The sequence below is a fragment of the Gossypium hirsutum genome, chromosome D01, assembly GCF_007990345.1.
Source record: "Gossypium hirsutum isolate 1008001.06 chromosome D01, Gossypium_hirsutum_v2.1, whole genome shotgun sequence".
Lineage (NCBI taxonomy): Eukaryota > Viridiplantae > Streptophyta > Magnoliopsida > Malvales > Malvaceae > Gossypium > Gossypium hirsutum.
Window position 1 is genome coordinate 16631103 of NC_053437.1, and position 12224 is coordinate 16643326.

Here is a 12224-nt window from a genome sequence, read left to right on the forward strand (position 1 = left end):
CTTTTAATTTAAAGGCTTTATGTGGCAAATAGACCATTATTAAAGCTAGTGGGAGGTATTTGACAAGAATGACCTTAGCATATAAGTTAGAAATTATTATTATTAAAGGTTAATTGGTAAATGAATTATAATGTATATATTATAATAAAACAAATGAAAATGTTAGTGGCTTGTTCATCCACCCATCACCGAATGTTGAAAGAAAAAGAAAGAGTTGAAGCTTTGTTATATTCGGCCTAGGTTGAGCTTGATTGAGGTAAATTTTTTAATCGGTTTTTGATAATTTTTACGTTTTTGAGATCGTTGCTTCGTGTTCTTCAAAACCCATGCTTTAATTTTTGGAATTTATGATGACTTTGTGATGTACCATTGATGATAGTTTGTGATTTTTGTTGGTTGATAGTAGAAAATAAAATATATGTGATAAATTATAATGTTTGTTTTTGAATTTTTGATGAATTTGATTATATTGAGTTACTGTAATTATAGGATAGTTGAAATTGGTTATTTGCATAATGAATATTGTTTATGGAATTGGCCTTATTAAATGACCTTTGATTAATTGAGGGAATAAATAATACTAATATATATGTATATATATATAGGATTTGGTGTTGGTATGTTTGGTATGAAAATGTTGAATATTGTTGAATTTGACATTAGTTAAAAATAAAATTATATTCGGCTAAAGTTTGAAAAATTGACCATATGAATAGTAACTTTATTTGTTTGATGAACAAATATTTATATACAGTTTGATTAACAGTTTTGTGTAATTGAATAATAATATGCGAATATACTATGAAATTATATAAATGCTTATGGAATGTTCGGCCCAATGGTTATAAATGTTTGTATTTATAAGGTTGATATAGGTACATATATTAAAATAAGTAAATTTTAAATGTGAGTTTTATATACATAATTGGTCTTTTTGTTGTTTATAATAGATTTATTAGTTGAATAAGCAAAATGTGATATGACCGATAGTGGTGTTTGAAATATCTTGGATAAACTTTAATTATTAATTATATGTTTACAAATATGTTCGATACATGATATGAAATGACTCGTAATAAATTGATATTATATTTTTGATTTAAGATTAGGTTGTTTTAGTAGGTTGAACATGCAGATATCTATGATTATTCGAAATTAATTTTTGGTTCGTTAATACCTCGTAACCCAAATCTGGCGACGGTTACGGGTTAGGGGTGTTACATTTGATTGGTATCAGAGCTACGGTTTAGTCGATTCTAGGACTAACGTAGCGCGTGTGAGTCTAGCTATACATGCCATATTTTATATTGAGATAGTGTGATGACTTCTGACATCTACAAATGTGTTTTCGTATAGTAATGGATCCCGATCGAACTGTAGCGGATGATGTCGAGAGTGTAGCACCTGCTCCTGTGCAAGAGACGGAGCCGGTTGATTCTCGACCGAATCTGAGTAACCATGGTGATGAGACTAAACAAGCCTTCTATACTATGATGAATGAATGGTTTACTCAATATATCCGAACAAATCCGGCTGTTCAACAACCTCCGACCCCGATTAACCCACTTCTGATGCCTGTGGTACCTCCGACTATCGATCCTCTGAGATTGAATAAACCTCCTGTTGATAAGATAAGAAAATACGGAGCTGAAGAATTTAGGGCCACAGCTAGTGATGATGCAGAATGGGCTGAATTTTGGCTCGATAATACCATTCGTGTATTCGATGAATTATCCTGTACACCTGATGAGTGCCTGAAATGTGCGATATCTTTGTTACGGGATTCAGCTTACTATTGGTGGAACACTTTAGTTTCGATTGTTCCGAAAGAGCGTGTCACTTGGGATTTCTTTCAGACAGAATTTCATAAAAAGTATATCAGTCAGCGATTCATTGACCGTATCTGATTATGAGCGCTATGTGTAAAAGATTCGAGGAAGGGCTGAATGAAGACATAAAATTGCTTGTCGGCATACTCGAAATAAAAGAGTTCGTAGTACTCGTTGAGCGAGCTGGCAAGGCTGAAGAACTCAGCAAAGAGAAAAGATAAGCTGAGTTTGAAGCTAGTGATTTTCACAAGAGATCAGCGAGTAAAACTTTTCAGACGGTAACAAAGAAGTTCAGAGATGTTAGTAGCCGATCTAAGGCTACTGCCGGGCTTTTTATACAAGAACGATCACCAATGAGCTCAAGAGCCACCTCAGTTGCTGGTGTTGGTAATACCCGGCTGAATAAACCTAAGTGCCAGCAGTGTGGTAGGAGACATGTTGGTGAGTGTTGGGGCAAGTACAACAATCGAGTTTGCTATAAATGTGGATCGAAAGATCATTTTATTCGGGAGTGCCCAGAGTTTGCGGATCAAAATTTGACTCAGAATACGAGATCGGACAACACAACAGCTCGGGGTAGACCACCCAGAAACACGGGTAATGTGAGTGCCAGTCAGAGAGGTACTAAAGATACAACTGTTAGATCTGAGGCTCGCACACTTGCCAGAGCCTATGCCATTCGCGCACGTGAGGAGGCTTCATCCCCAGACGTTATTACTGGTACTTTCACTCTCTATAATACTAATGTTATTGCACTGATTGATCCTGGTTCGACTCATTCATATGTGTGTGAAACTTTAGTATTCAGTAAGACTTTGCCTGTTGAGTCTACTGAATTTGTGATTAGAGTATCAAACCCCCTAGGCCGGTGTGTATTGGTTGACAAAGTGTGTAAGAATTGTCCGTTGATGATTTGAGATTTGTGTTTTATGGCTGATTTGATGTTGTTGCCATTGGACGAGTTCGATATGATTTTGGATATGGACTGATTAACTTTACACGATGCTGTGGTTAACTGCAAAAAGAAGACTATTGATTTAAGATGCCTGAATGACGAGATTATTCGGATTGAATCTAATGATCTGAATGGTTTATCGGCAGTGATATCCTCTATGTTGGCTCAGAAGTATGTGAGAAAAGGCTGTGAAGCTTATCTTGCATATGTTCTTGATAGTAAAGTGATAGAAAAGAAGATTGAATCAGTACCTGTTGTATGTGAGTATCCAGATGTGTTCCCTGAAGAATTATAGGGTTTACCACCTATTCGAGAAGTAGAGTTTGGTATTGAGTTAGTACCAGGGACGACTTTAATTTCGATAGCTCCGTACCGTATGGCACTGACCGAATTAAAATAATTGAAAGCACAATTGCAAGAGTTTACTGATAAAGGTTTTGCACGACCGAGTTTCTCTCCTTGGGGTGCACCAGTTCTATTTGTGAGAAAGAAAGACGGAACTATGAGAATGTGCATTGATTACCGGTAACTCAATAAGGTGACAATAAAGAATAAGTACCCGTTACCACGGATTGATGATTTATTCGATCAGTTGAAAGGGACTACTGTGTTTTCGAAGATAGATCTGAGATCAGGCTACTATCAGTTGCGGGTTAAAGATTCTGATGTGCCAAAGACGGCTTTCCGAACGAGATACGGACATTATGAGTTTTTGGTTATGCCTTTCGGACTTACTAATGCACCTTCTGTTTTCATGGATTTGATGAATCGGATCTTTAGACAGTATCTAGATCAGTTTGTAGTAGTATTCATAGATGATATTCTGATCTACTCCCGTGATGAGGCAGAGCATGTCGAACATTTGAGACTTGTGTTACAGACTTTACGAGATAAACAGTTGTATGCAAAATTCAGTAAATGTGAGTTTTGGTTGCGTGAAGTCAGTTTCTTGGGCCATGTTATATCAGCATCAGGTATTCGGGTTGATTCGAGCAAGATTTCGGCTATACTTGATTGGAAACCTCCGAGAAATGTTTCGGAAGTTCGAAGTTTTCTGGGACTTGCCAGTTATTATAGACGGTTCGTAAAAGGATTCTCTATGATTGCGACCCCGATGACAAAGCTACTACAGAAAGACGTTAAGTTTGAGTGGTCAGAAAAGTGCCAAAAAAGTTTCGATCAGTTGAAAGCTCTTTTGACCGAAGCTCCAGTATTAGTCCAGCCAGAATCGGGTAAAGAGTTTGTTATCTATAGTGATGCATCTTTAAATGGTTTGGGTTGTGTTTTGATGCAGGAAGGCAAAGTTGTAGCCTATGCCTCAAGACAGTTAAAGCCGCACGAAAAGAACTATCCGATGCACTATTTGGAATTGGCTGCTATTGTATTTGCGTTGAAAATATGGCGCCACTATCTGTTTGGCGAAAAATGCCATGTTTATTCCGATCACAAAAGCCTAAAGTATTTAATGACTCAGAAAGTTCTGAATTTGAGACAGCGCCGATGGTTAGAATTGCTAAAAGATTACGAGCTTGTGATTGACTATCATCCGGGAAAGGTTAATGTTGTTGCTGATGCCCTAAGTCGAAAATCATTGTTTGCTTTGCGTGCAATGAACGCACATATGGCTATATCTGATGATGGTGCGATAGTAGCTGAATTGAAAGCAAAACCGTTACTTGTTCAATAGATTTGTGAAGCTCAGAAAGTTGATGATGATTTAATTGCAAAACGAGCTCAGTGTGACTTAAATGTTGATTCAAAGTTTCTAGTTGATGCTGAGGATTGTTTGAGATTCAGAAACCGATTATGTGTTTCGAGAAATTCAAAGTTAATTCAGGTGATTCTAAATAAAGCTCATAATAGTTGATTTTCTGTTCATCTGGGTAGTACAAAAATGTATAACGATCTGAAACAGCACTATTGGTGGCATGGTATGAAACGAGACATTTTTGACTTTGTTTTGAAATGTTTAATTTGTCAACAAGTTAAAGTCGAGCATCAGGTACCATCTGGGTTGCTTCAGCCGATCATGATACCTGAATGGAAGTGGGATCGAGTCACGATGGATTTTGTATCCGGTTTACCGTTGACACCGAGCAAGAAGGATACAATTTGGGTTATTGTTGATAGGTTGACAAAATCGACACACTTTATTCCGATTCGCACAGATTTTTCGCTCGATAAACTTGCGGAATTGTATGTTTCACAAATTGTGAGGTTGCATGGTGTACCTATTTCTATTGTTTCGGACAGAGACCCGAGATTCACATCGCGGTTTTGGAAGAAATTACAAGATGATTTAGGTACGAAACTACATTTTAGCACAGCTTTCCATCCGTAAACAGATGGTCAATCCGAGCGAATCATTCAGATACTTGAGGATATGTTGAGATGTTGCATTCTTGAGTTTGAAGGTACGTGGGAACGATACTTACCTTTGATTGAATTTGCTTATAATAATAGCTTTCAATCTAGTATCAAAATGGCACCTTACGAGGCTTTGTACGATCGTAAATGTCGTACTCCATTGTATTGGACCGAGCTCAGTGAAAACAAGATACATGGGCTAGATTTGATTAAAGAGACTGAACAGAAAATGAAAGTGATTCAGGATAGTCTGAAAACAGCATCGGATCGTCAGAAGTCTTATGCAGACTTGAAAAGAAAGGATATAGAATTTCAGATTAGGGACAAAGTGTTTTTGAAAGTCTCACCATGGAAGAAAATACTCAGATTTGGTCACAAAGGCAAATTAAGTCCGAGATTCATTGGACCATATGAGATTATAGAGCGTATCGGCCTGGTTGCTTATAGATTATTGTTGCCACCTGAGTTAGAAAAGATTCACAATGTATTCCATGTTTCGATGCTTCGTAGATACAGATCCGATCCTTCGCATGTGATTAGTCCGACTGAGATTGAAATTAACTCTGATATGTCATATGAAGAAGAACCGATTCGCGTTCTGGCCCGCGAAGTTAAAGAACTGCAAAATAAGAAAATTCCATTAGTGAAAGTGCTGTGGCATAAACACGGAGTTGAAGAGGCAACTTGGGAGCTGGAAGGCGCAATGAAAGAACGCTATCCGAACCTATTCACTGGTAAGATTTTCGGGGACGAAAATTTTTAAAGGGGGAGAGTTGTAATAGCCCGGTCTAAACCCTAGTCGGAGAGAGATTTCAGGACCACAAATCTGAATTAGAAAAATATTTTAATATTATTTTCTGTGTCTATTATGTGTGAATTTGCTTGCGTGAAATTTTCGTGTTTTAATTTTATCATTTAAGTGTCTGATTAAATGAAAAGATTTAATCGCGTAAAATGAAAATTTAAGGGTTAAATTCAATAGGGTCGAATAATAGTTGTTCTTTTAATTTAAAGGCTTTACGTGGCAAATAGACCATTATTAAAGCTAGTGGGAGGTATTTGACAAGAATGACCTTAGCATATAAGTTAGAAATTATTATTATTAAAGGTTAATTGGTAAATGAATTATAATGTATATATTATAATAAAACAAATGAAAATGTTAGTGGCTTGTTCATCCACCCATCACCGAATGTTGAAAGAAAAAGAAAGAGTTGAAGCTTTGTTATATTCGGCCTAGGTTGAGCTTGATTGAGGTAAATTTTTTAATCGGTTTTTGATAATTTTTACGTTTTTGAGATCGTTGCTTCGTGTTCTTCAAAACCCATGCTTTAATTTTTGGAATTTATGATGATTTTGTGATGTACCATTGATGATAGTTTGTGATTTTTGTTGGTTGATAGTAGAAAATAAAATATATGTGATAAATTATAATGTTTGTTTTTGAATTTTTGATGAATTTGATTATATTGAGTTACTGTAATTATAGGATAGTTGAAATTGGTTATTTGCATAATGAATATTGTTTATGGAACTGGCCTTATTAAATGACCTTTGATTAATTGAGGGAATAAATAATACTAATATATATGTATATATATAGGATTCGGTGTTGGTATGTTTGGTATGAAAATGTTGAATATTGTTGAATTTGACATTAGTTAAAAATAAAATTATATTCGGCTAAAGTTTGAAAAATTGACTATATGAATAGTAACTTTATTTGTTTGATGATCAAATATTTATATACAGTTTGATTAACAGTTTTGTGTAATTGAATAATAATATGCGAATATACTATGAAATTATATAAATGCTTATGGAATGTTCGGCCCAATGGTTATAAATGTTTGTATTTATAAGGTTGATATAGGTACATATATTAAAATAAGTAAATTTTAAATGTGAGTTTTATATACATAATTGGTCTTTTTGTTGTTTATAATAGATTTATTAGTTGAATAAGCAAATGTGATATGACCGATAGTGGTGTTTGAAATATCTTGGATAAACTTTAATTATTAATTATATGTTTACAAATATGTTCGATACATGATATGAAATGACTCGTAATAAATTGATATTATATTTTTTATTTAAGATTAGGTTGTTTTAGTAGGTTGAACATGCAGATATCTATGATTATTCGAAATTAATTTTTGGTTCGTTAATACCTCGTAACCCAAATCCGGCGACGGTTACGAGTTAGGGGTGTTACAAATGAAGTATGAAGAAAAATTAGAATATACATTATATGGAAAAATAATAAAAATAATTTAGAAAATAAGTAATATGTATAATCCAAAATAAATAGTATGTATATGGATGAAGTTTAAAACAATACATGAATTAAAACAAATAATATATATGAATGTACAATTTAATACAAATAATATCTACAATTTGAAATGAATTAGATAATTTACAATAAATAATATATAATAAATTTGAAATAATAATACATATAAAATTTAAAAATTTTGATGATAATTATAGAATAATCATACGTGATAAATCCAAAATAATAAATTTAAAAATATTAATGATAAATTTGAAATAGATATACATGATAAATTTAAAATAATGTTAACAATGAATTTAAAATAATAATATTGAGAAATTAAAAATAATAAAACATGATAAATCTAAAATAATAATATACAATACACTTAGATAATATTAATGATTAATTTAATAATAAGTATAAACGTTCAAATAATATTAGATTTAAAATTAAAAAAACATAATAATCAATACTTAAATAAATAAAACACAAGAAAATTAAATCAAACTAGTGAGGATTAAATTGAATTTAAAATAGAATTAAAAGGAAAAAATGAGAATAAAACAAAATTGAGGGCCAAAATATGAAAAAAAATAGATAGTATAAAAAATAAATTGCAATTGATAATATATGGAAAAAAAAATTTAAAGCAAATAATCAAACAATTTAAAATAGATGATTTATAACACGAGTTTTTAAAAAATAAACATGTGTGACATAATATTAAAAACAAATAAAGTATATAATTAATGGGGAAAAAAGAATGATAAGAATGGTTAAATGAATGAACAATATGTAAATAAGAAAGTTGATGGATAAATAAACGAATAAAAGTAAAAGAATAATTAATAATTAAACAATTAAATGGATAAATAAAAAAGGTTAAAAAAACGCTTAAGTCAGCCTTACTCCCACAATATGAAGATTCAACTAAATTCCTCCACCAAAATCCAATTCAAATGAAAGCAACTTAAAAAGAAATGAAGATGAACGAAAAATAAAATAAGAACAAGCCACAGAAATAAGAACGCAAGAGAAGGAGAAATTTGAGTGAATGCTCTTAAGAATTATTATTGCTCCAAACTCCAGCGTTTTACAATGAAGGGAGAGGCCTCTATTTATAGTTGAGCCTCCCCAAATCCAACGGTATAGATCAATTACATCAACGGCTAAGATTAAAGGGTATCTACAAATTAAATCTCTAAGATTACAAAATCTTATCTTTTAAGATTGCATATCTTATCTAAGATTGCATCGGGCCAAATGATATAATTTTGGACTGGACTTGGACTTTGTTTTATTATTTTGGGTTTATTATTTTTTTGTGAGTCCGGGCTAAATTGGCCTATTACAGTTGCCCCTCTTTACTCATTGTCGTGTAATGAGAATGAAGCAAAGACTAAAGAAGGCCAAATTTGCCCTGTCGTATTGGACTTTGGTACGCTTTTTCTTCAAGTAGCCTCTTCCTGGCCCACTGTAGCTTCGGAGGTATAGGAATTGGTGCTTCGATCCACTCCACTGCAATGTCGGGGAGATATGATTTGTAACTCATAACTTTTCAAGAGAACAAGATTTGCTATTTTTAGTCTGCTCCACTTCAACTTCAGGGAAATAAGACTTGATGCGATCCGCTCTACTGCAACTTTAGAGAGATAAGATCCACTATCTTTAGTCTGCCCCACTGCAACTTCAGGGGATAAGACTTGCTTTCTTCAATTTTGACACTAGGGAGATGAGATTCGCTGCCCTCAGCCTTAATCTGCTCCGCTACAACGCCAGGGAAACAAAATTCGCTACCTTTAGTTTTAATCTGTTTCACTGTAATGCCAAAGAGATAGGATTTGCTGCTATCAGCTTTAATATGCTATGACGCCAGGGAAATAAGATTCGCTGCCCTCAGCTTCAATTTATTCCACTGCAACGCCAAGGAAATGAGATTCGCTGCCCTCAACTTCAATCTTTACCACTGCAACGCCAAGGAAACGAGATTGGTGTCTTTGATTTGCTTCGCTGGCAATACAGGAAGGCAAGATCTGCTATCTTCAATCTGCTCCGCTGTTATCTTTAGTTTTACAATGAAGGGAGAGACCTCTATTTATAGTTGAGCCTCCCCAAATCCAACGATATAGATCAATTACATCAACGGATAAGATTAAAGGGTATCTACAAATTAAATCTCAAAGATTACAAAATCTTATCTTCTAAGATTGCATATCATATCTAAGATTGCATATCCTTAAAGATTATGTTTCCATATGTGTCAAGCTTGTAGATGGACCTTCAACCTTTTCAAGTAATGGGTCATTCCGATCGGACCAAATGATATAATTTTGGACTGGACTTAGACTTTATTTTATTATTTTGAATTTATTATTTTTTTATGAGCCCGGGCTAAATTGGCCTATTATAGTTGGTGTAGATAATTACAAAAGCATTACAATTATGAGCTAAAGACGTGAGCTTTTAAAAGTATATCTCATATGAGTTGATAAGACTTATTCAAATTTCTAAATTTGTCGCCTTCTTTCCATCTCCCTTATCCAATTATATTTAATGGTTTTTCCATTTTTAATTCCTACCATAACCTAGAACTAGTAAATATAACATACAAAGTAAGTGGGTAAAATCATAAATCGGCCACTTGTCCGTGGGGCTCCGCTGCAAGTAACGTATCCCGGGAAAGCGACGAAAATAAAGTGGAGGATAAGTTATACCGAAGCCGATGCCATGGGGGCCCTCCACAATCTCGAACCCTCCTCCTTACTCACGACGTAATTCGACACCTTTCTCCAACAATCGTCTCTTTGAATGGGCCCCATTACACCGACCATCGGGTCCCGCTATCCACGTGTCACCATTCCAGTGGTACCATCCTCTCATGATAGTGCCACACTGATTTTTTTATTTCTTTTTCGCCTTTTGACTCTATTTCCCACCAATAAAGCATATCTGCACTCGCTTTCTTTATTTGACACGTACGTCCTAGGGACAGGTGTCGAGTAGAAAAAGCGAGTTAGATAGAATCAATTAGGGGTGCGAGAGTAGTGTTGTTTAGACATATTTCTCAAAGTTTAATGCAGAGGTCGGTTAGATTTTCCATCCCATTTAAATTGCGTTAATTTTTTTCTCTCTTTTCCCTAAACTGCGTCAGATCCGTGTTTGAAACTACTATAAAATCCCAGTTCCTCTCGTTTCTTAAAATCCATCAATCTGTGTAGCCAACTTTGTACGTACAAGTGAAGTGATCCACAATCTTGATACAGTAATACGTTAGGTAGCTTTCATCATACTTGTTTGAGTTTATTGGTAGTAGATAAAGAAAAAATGGCTGAGGAGCATACCAAGGTTGGTGGTGAGGAAGCAGTGGCGAGCAAGGAGCGAGGGATGTTTGATTTCTTGGGGAAGAAAGAAGAGGAGAAGCCTCAACCTCAAGAGGAGGTGGTGTCCACCCAGTTTGAGAAAGTCAAGATAGAAGAGGAACATAAGGAAGATGAGAAGAAACACAGTCTCCTGGACAAGCTTCACCGATCCAATAGCAGCTCCAGCTCTGTAATTACTTTTTTTACTTCCTTACTTACTAGTCATAGTTCAAACAGTCAAATCTTTTTCATATATATTATAACATGCGTTGTATGAATGTTCAGTCTAGTGACGAGGAAGAAGGTGAAGGTGAAGGCGGAGAGAAGAAGAAGAAGAAAAAGGAGAAGAAGGGAAAGAAAGAAGAGGACAGTGCAGTCCCAGTGGAGAAGTGCGATGAGGCGGCAACAGTTCACCACTCAGAGACGCCGGAAAAGAAGGGTTTCATGGAGAAGATCAAAGACAAACTCCCAGGACAGCATAAGAAAGATGAAGAGGTCACCACCCCACCACCAGCTGCTGCTGCCCCAACTGAGAACGACCACCATGAGGGAGAGACAAAAGAGAAGAAGGGATTTTTGGAGAAAATCAAGGAGAAAATTCCTGGTTACCACTCCAAAACAGAGGACGAGAAGGAAAAAGAGACCACTGCTCCCCATTAATGAATCAATATAATGCATTTCAAGTAAAAGATGTCTATGAGATTGTGTGGTTTATTAATTTGTTGGAACTGTTTGTTCTCTGTATTTCTTTTTGGGGTTGCATACATCATATAAATTTCTGCGTCTGTTTTCATGATTGTAAGTAAAAAGTAAAAGGGTATGTATATTTAATGTTTTTAATGTTATTATAATAATTAAGAAATGATGGTACTATTTCCTTTTTATCAATTAGGTTTGTGCACTGTAAAAGTTAAATGCAAGTTTTAACAAACATAAATTATTTAAATATACATTTAGTTTTTGGTAGGTGTTTGAATTAGGTTGTTATGTTTGAACAAAATGGCATGTATTGATTGTTTCTTCAATTCCGTGACATTGCCGGAGAACTCTAACTAAAGCCATACTCTTATTTCTTAACTCTTTAACTTCCCGAGCTAAAATTTTGATCGATTCTTCATTGTACGACATATCTGGTTGAATCTCAACATCTACAGGTAAAATTACGTCTGAAGGGTCTGATCTATACAGTCGTAACACCAATACATAAAACACATTATGAATTTTCTCTAACTTTGATGGTAAAGCCAACCGATAAGCCACTGATCCAATCCTCTCAATGATTTCATACGGCCCGATGAATCGAGGACTAAGCTTCCCTTTTTGGCCAAAAAGGAGAACTTTTCTCTGAGGTGATACTTTTAGGAATACTCTGTCTACGACTTTAAATTCTATATCTTTTCTTTTTAATTTATGTAAGATTTCTGACGATC

At 34.6% G+C, this 12224-nt stretch overlaps 1 protein-coding gene across 1 annotated transcript; it reads left to right on the forward strand.

Annotated features, from left to right (window-relative positions):
* The first annotated feature begins 10075 nt into the window (after nt 1-10075).
* Nucleotides 10076-11682, forward strand: LOC107922447 (phosphoprotein ECPP44). The gene is made up of 2 exons (XM_016852491.2): nt 10076-10984; nt 11080-11682. The coding sequence occupies exons 1-2, from the start codon at nt 10760-10762 to the stop codon at nt 11452-11454; spliced, it is 600 nt and encodes a 199-aa protein (XP_016707980.1). The 5' UTR covers nt 10076-10759; the 3' UTR covers nt 11455-11682.
* The last annotated feature ends 542 nt before the right edge of the window (nt 11683-12224 follow it).